This window comes from Zootoca vivipara, chromosome 8 (genome assembly GCF_965207765.1).
Source record: "Zootoca vivipara chromosome 8, rZooViv2.hap1.1, whole genome shotgun sequence".
NCBI lineage: Eukaryota > Metazoa > Chordata > Lepidosauria > Squamata > Lacertidae > Zootoca > Zootoca vivipara.
Window position 1 is genome coordinate 61770792 of NC_142591.1, and position 13028 is coordinate 61783819.

Genomic DNA, 13028 nt, shown 5'->3' on the forward strand with positions numbered 1-13028 from the left:
AGAATTTTAAGCATAACCTTGCTAGCGTGTGAAATGAGCGCAATTGTGCGGTAGTTGGAGCATTCTTTGGCACTGCCCTTCTTTGGAATTGGGATGTAGACTGATCTTCTCCAATCCTCTGGCCATTGCTGAGTTTTCCAAACTTGCTGGCATATTGGGTGTAGCACCTTAACAGCATCATCTTTTAAAATTTTAAATAGTTCAGCTGGAATATCATCACTTCCACTGGCCTTGTTATTAGCAATGCTTTCTAAGGCCCATTTGACTTCACTCTCCAAGATGTCTGGCTCAAGGTCAGCAACCACACTACCTGGGGTGTACGAAACCTCCATGTCTTTCTGGTATAATTCCTCTGTGTATTCTTGCCACCTCTTCTTGATGTCTTCTGCTTCTGTTAGGTCCTTACCACTTTTGTCCTTGATTATGGTAATCTTTGTACGAAATGTTCCTTTCATATCTCCAATTTTCTTGAACAGATCTCTGGTTTTCCCCATTCTATTGTTTTCCTCTATTTTTTTGCATTGCTCATTTAAGAAGACCCTCTTGTCTCTCCTTGCTGTTTTTTGGAAATCTGCATTCAGTTTCCTGTATCTTTCCCTATCTCCCTTGCATTTTGCTTGCCTCCTCTCCTCCGCTATTTGTAAGGCCTCGTTGGACAGCCATTTTGCTTTCTTGCATTTCCTTTTCCTTGGGATGGTTTTCGTTGCTGCCTCCTGTATAATGTTACGAGCCTCCATCCATAGTTCTTCAGGCACTCTGTCCACCAAATCTAAATCCTTAAACCTGTTCCTCACTTCCACTGTGTATTCATAAGGGATTTGATTCAGATTGTATCTTACTGGCCCAGTGGTTTTTCCTACTTTCTTCAGTTTAAGCTGGAATTTTGCTATAAGAAGCTGATGATCTGAGTTACAGTCAGCTCCAGGTCTTGTTTTTGCTGATTGTATAGAGCTTCTCCATCTTTGGCTGCAGAGAATATAATCAATCTGATTTCGATGCTGCCCATTTGGTGATATCCATGTGTAGAGTCGTCTCTTGTGTTGTTGGAAGAGAGTGTTTGTGATGACCAGCTTGTTCTCTTGACAGAACTCTATTAGCCTTTGCCCTGCTTCATTTTGAACTCCAAGGCCAAACTTGCCAGTTGTTCCTTTTATCTCTTGATTCCCTACTTTAGCATTCCAATCCCCTGTAATGAGAAGAACATCCTTCTTTGGTGTCATTTCTAGAAGGTGTTGTAGGTCTTCATAGAATTGGTCAATTTCACTTTCTTCAGCTCCGGTAGTTGGTGCATAAACTTGGATTACTGTGATGTTAAAAGGTCTGCCTTGGATTCGTATCGAGATCATTCTGTCATTTTTGAGATTGCATCCCATTACAGCTTTTGCCACTCTTTTGTTGACTATGAGGGCCACTCCATTTCTACTACAGGATTCCTGCCCACAGTAGTAGATACGATAGTCACCCGAACTGAATTCGCCCATTCCCTTCCATTTTAGTTCACTGATGCCCAGGATGTCTATATTTATTCTTGTCATCTCATTTTTGACCACATCCAGCTTACCTCCACTCATGGTTCTTACATTCCAGGTTCCTATGCAATATTTTTCTTTACAGCATCGGACTTTCCTTTCGCTTCCAGGCATATCCGCAACTGAGCGTCCTTTCGGCTTTGGCCCAGCCGCTTCATCAGCTCTGAATCTACTTGTACTTGTCCTCCGCTCTTCCTCAGTAGCATGTTGGACGCCTTCCGACCTGAGGGGCTCATCTTCCAGCGTCATAACTTTTATATGCCTGTTGTCTTTGTCCATGGAGTTTTCTTGGCAGGGATACTGGAGTGGCTTGCCAGTTCCTTCTCCAGGTGGATCACGTTTAGTCAAAACTCTCCACTATGACCTGTCCATCTTGGGTGGCCCTGCATGGCATAGCTCATAGCTTCTCTGAGTTATTCAAGCCCCTTCGCCACGACAAGGCATTGATCCATGAAGGGGATTCAGAAGCATTACTGCCTCTGAACATGGAAGCAGATCATAGCCATCATGGCTAACAGCCGTTGATAGCCATTTCACATTTCCCCCAATATTAAGTTAAGTTTGCTATGTGTGTATGCATGTGTTCCTCATGAAAAATATGTTAGTGCATTTCTCGGGAAATACATTTCTTTGAATGCAATTTCCGTTGATTTGCACATGTTAGCAAGCAATTTCCCCTTATGTTATGCATGCTATTTTCACCAACAGATGCAATTAGGTGCCATTGTGCCCACTATTCCTGAGTGTAATTGAGAAACAACTGATAAGCTTCAAGGATCCCCATAGCTCATAGGAACTATGTTGGGAAACCACTCCCTTCGATAAAAGACCCATTCCATTCCAAGCTCAGCCTGGTACTCTGACCTGAATCCTGCCAGGATATTCAGATTCAGCACAAAAAATACCAGTCCCATGACACCAATGTTCTTTTAGAAACAAGTCTGTATGCATGTGCATTCCAAATTGCTTAATAGCTGCAGAAGCTTGCCCCAGTCATAGCAATAAGCAGCAAATTTAAAAAGATGGGGCAGCCAACCCCTGTGTTCCATATATAGATCAGCAGCTCCATAAGGAGTTTCCACAACAGCGTGTCCATTCATTAATGCTTAATTGCAATACAGCACCTATGCAAAAGTGGAGATGAGTGCCACACAAATTCTGACTGATGACTGCAGTTACAGGGAATATGAAGTAACACTGAGATTATAGGACCTCTTTAAGTGTCAGCAGATGTCTTTTATCAGTGTTTATCCTTTTTGATATAATTTAATGGGAGATGATATGTTAATGTGCAGCTGGAGTTAACTACCTTTCAGTCTCAACAAGCCCAAGAAGCATTTCCAGCTGACTTAGTTTCAGCCAGAGCTGTAATTACCAATCACTAGAGAATACGTCTTTTTTTTAATAAAAAAACACCCTAAACTAAACTAAACATATAAACCAAAATTCATTCAAAGTCGCTAGAGCCTGGATCCAACATTTTGAAACTTTGAAGTATGTATTCAAAGTTTGACCTGGGGATTGGGGAGTGAGATTCTATGGAAGAAGTGCAGTGTGGTAAGCCAATGCATGGCACATGCTGCTGAAAGCTCTTAAGACAGGAGCGGACAGACTTCAGACTCGCAGAACCGATTTTGCTAGCTACTAGAACCCTGAGGTCCATCAGCCAGAGCCCCATGCATCCACTTAGAATTAAAGAACTCTGAGCCCAGGAATTTCTTTTGAGTACCCAAGCCCACATTCCCAGCATGTTTGCACTTCTGTCTCAGTGACATCTTCGCTGGCTCGGTTGTGTCCACTGAATGGATGATGGCATGATCCCCAAGGACGTGCTCATTGGCCCACTGGCAGACCAACTCTGCATTACAAAGATGACTGGAAACAAGACATGAAGGCTTGCAACATCAACCCCACCATGTGCAAATCCCTTGCTGATAACTGCATTTCCTGGAGACAGTCAGGTTGTGTATACATAGCAGTGACCAGAGGAGGAATGACCACTGGGAAGAGCACAGAAAGAAGAAACTGTGGATCCTTCATTTGCCCCAGCTGCAACAAAACATGGCTCTCCCATATTGGTGTCTACAGCCACAGTAGACACTGCAGCCTTCCAACAGGTTGACTTCACCCCCAAAGGCACAATCCTCCATTGTCCATTGATGGGCACCAGCAACCAGAAACTGCTTGGAGCTCACAGTTCATCCACCCCAAAATCCATTCCTGGTTACACCTCACCAGTTTTCTTCATTGCAGCATTTAAGGGCAGGGGAATCATTTGGTTGTTGCCATTGTTAAACAATTAGGAGTCGGAAATCCTCATTGATCGACTTCAGATCACCCAGAGGTCTCCTAGTTTATCCCATAATACCTTCTGCCTACCCCTGCTCTAAGAGACAGATTTGCCCAACATTCTCACCCATCTCCAGAGCTGGATTAAGACATGTTAGGGTCTTCAATTCTGTCAAGTTTGAGAGGTTACACAGCATTACCAAAGAGAAGGTGTATTATTCTAACAGGAAGAACAACCAAGAAAGGGGGAAAACCTTTTATATAATACTTGTTCATAAGTGGCTATGCAACTAAAAATTGGTAATCCAACTAAAACACATTTCTTTCAATCAGCCTCTTTGAATCTGAAATACCTTTAAATGAAAAGGCATTATTATCTTATTTGGCATACATGAAAACTTCTAATATACACCAACGCAGAAGCAGTTACACACATAGTTTAACACTTACAGCATTCATTGTGTGTGTTCTGCCCATGACAACATTTAAAACACTTCCTTTCATGATTATGTAAAATTTGAAATTTGGTCCTTTTTTGTATTTAGAGACTGCCTCAAAACCTGAGACCGTAAACTGGAGCTTCCTTAGCTTTGGCATAAATCTGGCACTGTCCACCTCTCATTTTCCTATAGCTTGGATAGCACCAAGCACATGCCATGCCGGTATTAATCTAGCCATTTGTTTGCATTCAAGGACCAAGCTTTGTAATGTATGTGGTCTGATTGCACTGTTAATGCAACACAGTTTTTGCGAAATGGACGGGTATAGCTGTTCTCAGCATATCACATGGAAAACATCTGTATGCTAGCAAGGGAAGATTGAGGGAGACTGCTGACAAAATATTTTGTATTCAAGTGCACATACCTAAGTCCAGCCACATGCACACCGCATTAATAATGAAAGGACGCACACAGGTCTCACATACAAATTTTCCCTTTAAAATACAAGGAAGCAGCACCCAATCCTTTCTTTCCTGTTGCTCCTGTGTATCTTAAAGGAGAAAGATGCACTTGAAAGCTGTATACTCTTAATCACAAATGCAGTATGCATTCAGTTGTACTTAGGTGTCCTTAGCAAGTACATAAAATATCCATAATGCTCCCAGCCCCACTCCTTTTTTAGTTTGAAGGATTGTATTATTGATCGTGCAGGAACCGGATTTTGATTTGCTCACTTGCTTCTTTGTTTTTGTTTGAAAGATTTAAATGCCACACTTCAGAAGAGCTTTCAGGATGACCTACAAAAGCAGGGTAAGATTTGTTTTTAAAAATGCATTACAATTATTATTGTTTGCATTTATATGGCTTTAACCCATCACTTTTGTTCAAGGCAATAATGTGGTCCAAAACTAGCATTTTCCTATAGCAATACTTCTTCTGACTACTGTATGGAAAAGCACATGAATCTGAACTTTGGAGAGCTTGTAAGTAAACCATTTTATAACTTACGAACATGTGATCTTTTCCTATGCTAGAGGAAGTGGGATAATTTGGAAATAACTCTGAAAAGGGGATATTTTGCAGTTCACTAAAAGGGCACCTTTTAAGGTTTTACAGCTTTTATTTCTACACTTTTCTTTGCTCCTATTTTGCCATGTGAAATCTCTGCTGGGGTTCATTCCCCTAACTTGGATTTTTGGCATGCAGAATTTCCACCAATTTCCACTTTCAAAAGACCTCAAAATGACCCCTGTTAGCACTGTGTTAACATTTCTTCTAGAAGTAAATTAATCAATATGGGCCTGCAATACGGGAGAGGATTATGTCACATCCCACCATGCTGGGAAGTCATTCTCCCACCCCCGCCTCAAGATGTTCTCACTGACAAATACCAGATGCTGACAATCTTAGCTATTGACTCAGCAATTCCTCTTAGACAGTGAATCTGTATAAGTTCAAAAATGTTTTAAGCTTTCCATTTAGAATATTATTCCACAAAGCAACAATAACAACGGTTGTTTGCCTTCTATCTTTGGGTAAAGAATGAGCCACCAAAGAAATGATTAATGGGTGCTGTACCTAATTGTTCTTTGCTGGAAACCACAGGAGGAGATAATGCTCTTGTGGTCAGGACCTGCTTGTGGGTTTCTTGCAGGCATCTGGTTGGCCACTGTAAGAACAGGATGCTGAACAAAATGGGTCATTGGCCTGATCCAGTAGGCTCTTCTTTTGTGCTCATGGTGCAGTTATGTAAGCATTGATTTTTGCACTTTAAGCAACGGAGAGCTTCTTTTTGGGGGGGTCCCCTTCCATTTCTGCACTAACTTGTTTGTACTCGGTATGTTAGAATCATAGAATGATAGAGTTGGAAGAGACCACAAGGGCCATCCAGTCCAACCCCCTGCCAAGCAGGAAACCACCTATATTCATTCAACCTATTTTCTGCACTGGACAATACATGTAGTTTGGACAGGGAAATCAGGCCTCCTAAACCCAATACAGTACTGTCCAGCCAACTGCCCCTGGTGAGTTCTGGCTGTAAGGAAAAGCCCTGACTATTACTGAGTTTAACTACAGAAGCTACATTCACCACCACTGTCCTAATTACCGTATTACTATATGATCCAGCTGTAGGTTGCAGGTTTGATCCCCTTATGGGACATCTGCAGGTTCCTGCATTGCAGGGGGATTGGGCTAGATCAGGCACCCCCAAAATTTGGCACTCCAGATGTTTTGGACTACAGTTTCCATCTTCCCCGACCACTGGTCCTGTTAGCTAGGGATCATGGGAGTTGTAGGCTAAAACATCTGGAGGGCCGCAGTTTGGGGATGCCTGGGCTAGATGATGCTCAGGGTCCCTTCCAACTCTACAATTCTATGATACTATAAGCAGTCCTTTAGAAAACCAGGTCTTAGACTGTTTTAAAAGTCAAAGCCAGCACCTGAAATTTAACCCAGTAACATCGGTCCCAGTGTAGCTGGTGTAGGATAGATCTCTATGCTGTGATCACTCCTGCCAACATAACAGCAGTTTCAGTTATTGGTACCAGATCTCTGCTCTTAGCTGTTAATCTTTGTCTAGTCTCTGGCCTTTCAAACCCAATTCTATACATGTTTACTCCTACATTTACTGGACTTGTCACCATATTGCAATCTGAATTAAAAAGCTGACCAATTTAATTTTTAGAGCAACAGATTTGACCTTCAGATCAAGCAATCCAATGGGGAAAATGGATATATTTCTGTTTTGATTCAGATTTAATTCCCTTCTGCCAATACTTTGTAGAACCAAGGTGATCAGGGGTCTGGAAACCATGTTTTATGAGGAACAGTTAAGGGAGCTGGGTATATTTAGCCTGGAAAAGAGAAGAATGAGAGGCAATATGATGGCCATCTTCAAATATCTAAATGGCTGTCACATGGAAAATGGAACAAGCTTGTTTTCTCCTGCTCCAGAGGGTAGAATCCAAAACAACGGCTTCAAGTTACAAGAGATTCTGACTAAACAATCAGGAAGAACTTTCTGATGGTAAGAACTGTTCAGCATTCGAATGGATTCCTTCAGAAGATGGTGGACTCTCCTTCCTTGGAGGTTTTTAAGCAGAGTTTGGATAGCCATCTGTCATGGATGCTTTAGTGGAGATTCCTTCATTGCAGTGGGTTGGACTAGATGAATCAGGGTCCCTTCCAACTCTACAATTCTGTGATCCTGCTGTTCTACCCATAGGTTTTTATCCAAGTAAGAGCAACAAGCAAAATGTCACATGATGACTGCATATATTCTGGTTGGTGAACACTGACAGGAGATTTTATTTTTTATTTTTTTGCAGATCAAGAGTTGCTTTCGAAAGCTACAGTGGAAGAGTTTTGCATGAAAATAAATTTCAGAGTTGAGTAGTTAGTCCGCAATCACGCAAAGGCAAAATCTGTCACTTAATTTGTCACTGGCAACATATTTACTCAGTTCTGTTCTGCTAAATGAGACCCAGCTGCGCTGATAGAACAGACTTTGAGAAGAAAAGAAGGAGGTGAAGAAAGGAGGTCCATGAGAAATCATGCCTGACGCAAAAGTACAAAGCAGTGTGATTAAAATTTGCTTATACAACAGAGTGGAAAAATTCCGAACCAAAAACGTTATGGATGGTGAGATTCAAATTAAAATGTTCCAGTCTAATGGAAATGTTAAATATGAATGAGACTAAAGATACCCCTAGAGAGTCCAGTTTCATTTGTACAACCATGTTCAGGTCCTAAAAGCAGGAAAGGGGGACTGAAAGACAAGCTATCGTTTTCTCAAGTACTGGTGACCTGGGTTTCTTTGGATACCAAAGGAGGAAGGAGCATGTAGGAAGTTGCATTGGCTATGTCAAAAGACTGGTTGGAGAAGAGGTTAAAAGAAATCACTTTCCTGAAGGTTGTTTATCAAAGGTGAAGCCAGCAGGAGAAGCATACAGGGACAGAGACCATTGTTTGCTACTAGAGTAGAATAGAATTACAGAGTTGGAAGGGACCCGAGGGGCATCTTGTCCAACCCCCTTCAATGCAGGAATCTCTTGCCCAACGTGGGGCTTGAACCCACAATCTTCAGATTAAGAGTCTCATGCTCTACCGACTGAGCTATCCCAGGTGCGTACTTCTTTTGCAAGCATATAGGAAATCCCAGGTTCAATACCCAATATCCCCAGTTGAAAGGATCAGGTAGTCAGTGATGGAAATGACATTTGCCCAAGACCTTGGGAGCGGTTACCTGTCAGAGTAAACCACATTAGATGGGTGGGCAAATAAATAGTCTAGCCTGGAATGAAGCAGCTTCTTATGTAACACCATAGAATAGAATATGGATACTAGAATGCATGAATGGTAAGTTAAGGGTGGGGGCATAGAATGCCAGGAAACAGCAAGATGAGCAGCGAGTCAGTTGGTGACAGTTAGAAGAGAAGAAACCCAAGAGAGGACTACAGGAGTAGAGGAAGGAAAAGTAGAGGAGAGAGAGGACATCAGGGAGACGGAGGGTGGAAGCAGAACGACAGAACAGATTCTGCTACAAGAACATTATCCAACTAGCAACTGATAACAGACACTATTCTTGCTGAAACAGCAACTTTTTTTGGAGGGGTAGGTTTTCTTTATGTTTAAGTTTGTTCTTTATTACTATTGTAAGTTGATTATTTGCTTTACTTTTTTTCAGACATTGTATTTTTGTTTTGTTTTGTTTTGTTGAACATCCTATAGGCCAAAGCTTGAATGTGATCCTGCAATTTGAAATTGCAGGTGTCATGCATTGACATGACTAATAAGGAGTGATGACAATATTACTAAGCAAATGTGTGCTAGTCTTCAACTTGGAGATGGGCATGAGAGGGCTCAGATTGATGGATTTAATTTACATCCTGCCCTTCCTCCCGAAAGATCCTTGGGGTGGCTCAGGGTGGAATTTTGATTATGCAGATGAAAAACTGATACGATATAGCAGTTAAGAGCATGATCTGTGAATAAGACAGTCCCCAGTTCAACTTTGTGCTAATTCATGAAGTCACTAGATGTCCTTAGGAAATCCACTATGACTCTGCCACCTGCAGTATGGGTGTAGTGAAATTACAGCTTGAGGAGGGGGTTGTCGGATTAGTCTCCTGCAGTAAAAAAAGTGGCACCTTAAAGACTATTATGGCACGAGGCTTATGCCATAAGCTTTTGTGGCCTACAGCCCACTTCATCAGATGTATGATATGTTATTTTGAGATACAAGTACATATATCCATGGGGCACCGGGGGGGGGGGGGGCAGATAAAAGTGCAGATAGTGTTAATTATATTATTAATGGTGGCCATTCACAAAATCACAGTGCAATCCTATGCATGTCAACTCAGAAGTAAATCCATTGGGTGGAATTCAAAGTTGTGCTATGGAGATTGCTCCATCAACACGAGTGTTTTTGCTTGCCTGGTGGAACAATCTCCTCTCTCCTCTCCCCATGCAGCATGAGCAGTATATCAGTCAGTACTGATACTTTCTCTTTTTTTCACAGAAGAAAATGCCTTTGCTTCTTTGGATTGGGCTGTGGGGCCTCATCCAGCTGTCAGGAAGCGACCAGATTTCTTCTGTTTCGACAAATTGTTCAGAAACAAAAGTAAGTGTTTTCTGCAGCACCTATTGACCTGGGGCAGAAAAGGCACTGCCTCTCTACAAACCATGGCTTGCAAATGAAACACCAGTCCCAGGAATGCAAGCTTCCTTCTCCCCTTTCTGGTACAAATTCCTCCCTCTCTTCTCTAGTTTGCTCTACCCACAAGCCAGGGGGTTTTGTGTTGTGAACCATGGCCCATGCCGACAAGGTCATCCCATGGTTTGTCAACCAACTTCAAAATATACCTTAGACCAGAGCTTTCCAAACTTTTCATGTTGGCGACACACTTTTTTAGACATGCATCATTTGGCAACACAGTAATTCAGTTTTACTAGCAAACCAGAGGTTAAACTAACTCCTTTCCAGCCCCGGAAGGAGCATGGGGAGTGTTCACGTGACACACTGCAGCCGACAAACAATGTGTCGTGACATACAGTTTGGAAGGCTCTGCCTTAGACGCTGGTCAAGTAAAACAAGCCTGCTCAACACAGATTGTTATGTACTATGAATATATAAATCTGAGCCACAGTGAAGGAAATTGGGGGAGAGAATTTACTGCCACAAGCTGTGGATAGCCACCAAGTCATAGGACTGCCAGTGGGGATTATAAAAAATCATGGAAGATAGCTCTGAGCTCCACATTGATAGCTCAATGTAAATTCCATGGTCAAAGCAGTATGCCAATTATAACTCTCAATAACAGTTGCGGGGAGGGCAAACAGAGCTGTCACTTTTAAATGCCACTTGTATAGTTTCTAGAAGCATCTTGAAAGCACTTGGAAACAGAAGAACCTGTGAAAGACAAGATAGATAAAAATGTATAACAAAAGGGATGGGAAGTATCTGTGTACAAAGATAATGAGTGTATATATTCTGTATCTTTTCTTTTTTTCTAGAGGATAGACTTGGTTGGAATGTTTTTTTTAGATAAGGCTTTCTAGCTTTTTTCTTTTTTCTTTTTTTCTGAATTTGTAATTTTGTGTATTCTTCTTATGTATATTTGTGTTTTTATTCATCGTGCTTTTAAACAATAAAATTTAAAATTCTATAGAGATCGTCCGTGGGCCGGGCCAGCGCAGTGTGACGCCGAAAATTGCATGTCTGTGGTGCCGGAAATTGCTTCTGTGCATGCCCAGACACCGAAAATCATGCCTGTGCAGAAGCGTTTTTCGGCATCTGGGCATGCACAGAAGCAATTTCCGGTATCTGGGCATGCTCAGATGCGATTTCCAGTGCTGCTCAGTGAGTCCCCGTGCTGCACTCAGCACGTGGGGGACTCGCCAAGCAGGTGGCTCTGTTTGGGGGTGGCTCATGGGCTGGTAAAACAGTCTTCGTGGGCTGGATCCGGCCCATGGGCTGCATGTTGCCGACCCCTGGACTAGATGACTGATTATCAACTGGTGGATCAGTGCCTACCAGCGGGTTAAGACCTGATCTAAGGTGGTTCACAATAGGAGCACTACCACCATGCAAATATATGGTAGAAAATTAAGAAGGGTTTGGATTAAAAGTGGGTCCTGGGTCTGGATACGTTTGATGGACCTTTGATCAGATCTTCTGTTTGCATGTATTCCTGAAAGAGGAATATATGCCAGTTAAATTAGGGAGGATGTTGTGCTTTGCTGAGCCTGGCTCACTATTTGCAAGGAGGTGATATAGCACCTGCATTGGGTAACAGACATGGCCAGCTTCCTTCCCCATTCATTGTGAATTGACTTTTGGCATTCAGTTCCAATTTTAAATTGTTGGTATTTGTCTCTTTAGGAGGACTCCCTTCTTCCTTCAGCTAATAGGACCATATGTGGAAGAGGCCAACATCTAAGAAGTGGTGATTTGAATATGACTGTACTGAATGCAACACAACTTCCCACTGAATATTTGCAAGTTTTAGAAAATATTCACAGTCCATGTGACCACACAAAGAACTTTCTGAAATGCTTATTACAAGGTCGCACGATTGCTCGTTTCATTATCTTCATTTTAATGCTTTGGCTTTTTGGGAACAGAACCATCTTCTTCTTTCTCCTCTTCCGTATTAGGAAGACTTTCTTCACTGTCTACATCTGGAATTTAGCTGTAGCTGATTTTGGTGCCCTGTTAGTTCTGTGCAGTATCTTCATATTCTTTTGCACTTGTGAGGATTCGAGCGATGCTCTTGTTAAATTGTCCCTGTTACTGGCATACCTATTTTTCTTCATGCAAGGTACTAGCATGCATTTCCTAATGTCCATCAGCATTGATTGGCTCTTGGTTGTCCTCTTCCCTATTTGGCACCGACATCACAGTCCAAAATATTTGTCTGTTCTCCTATCTGCCATTGTGTCTGCTCTCCTCTGGGCTCTGTCTTGCTGGCTGTTACTGTTTTTCGATTTGGGGCTTGACCCGCAGACAATCATTATCATCACCTTAATGATCTTTGCTCCACTAATGGTCATCTCCACCCAGACACTGGTCATCAAGATCTGGCGCAACTTAGAGGATCAAGGAGAACCTTGCACAGAAATTTTGCTTGGGATGTTTTTCTCCCTTGTCACTTGGGCCCCCTTGAATTTGTTCTTTGCCTTGCACCGTGATTTTGCAACCTTCTCCTCACTGGCTTTCGTGTTCACTTCTCTGAGTGGCACCATCAACCCAGTGCTTTACATTCTCATTGGGCAAACACTTCTTTCTGATTCAGGAAGTCTCATGTTGTACTCTAGGTGGGTTCCAAGGAGGGGAGGGGAAATCCACTAAGCAAATGAGAGACTTGCCATTTTGAGGTGGGGATGAATAATGGTGAGGAACTCTGTGCAACAAGATCCCCCCTCTTTTTTTTTAGAAGAAAGGAAGTCTGTATTGGTTCATAAGGTCTTGATGGGTTAAAGCTATACCAAAATGAACAAAGTGTGCCTTAAGAATATTTACTTGATAAATAAAAACTATTGTATGGCATGCACCTCGTTTCACTTATTTAGAAGATACTTTGGCATGGATGATAGTCCTAATTTGTAACAAGGTTAGCCCTTCCTGTGCTTAGCTCAAAAGCAGGAACCTTTGATTCAAGTAAAGAATCAATGGTCCCCATGTACTATCAGAGCCCCCAAGAAATGACATACAGACTTCAGAGAAAAGTCAACTTATTCCTGTTTGACAAAGAAAAAAGAGCAT

The 13028-nt window shown here is 42.1% G+C and overlaps 1 protein-coding gene across 1 annotated transcript; it reads left to right on the forward strand.

The window, feature by feature from the left end:
* The first annotated feature begins 9788 nt into the window (after positions 1-9788).
* On the forward strand, positions 9789-12806 carry LOC148684872 (proto-oncogene Mas-like). The gene is made up of 2 exons (XM_088674923.1): positions 9789-9884; positions 11646-12806. Exons 1-2 carry the CDS (start codon positions 9789-9791, stop codon positions 12612-12614), a joined length of 1065 nt encoding a protein of 354 aa, XP_088531049.1. The 3' UTR covers positions 12615-12806.
* Positions 12807-13028: the final 222 nt, after the last annotated feature.

What these genes read in the sequence shown, in the direction of transcription:
- LOC148684872 (XM_088674923.1), top strand. Translation starts at nt 9,789, where the DNA reads ATGCCTTTGCTTCTTTGGATTGGGCTGTGGGGCCTCATCCAGCTGTCA. An exon ending in CAAATTGTTCAGAAACAAAA is followed by an intron (nt 9,885 to 11,645) that starts GTAAGTGTTTTC and finishes TTGTCTCTTTAG; the next exon opens with GAGGACTCCCTTCTTCCTTC.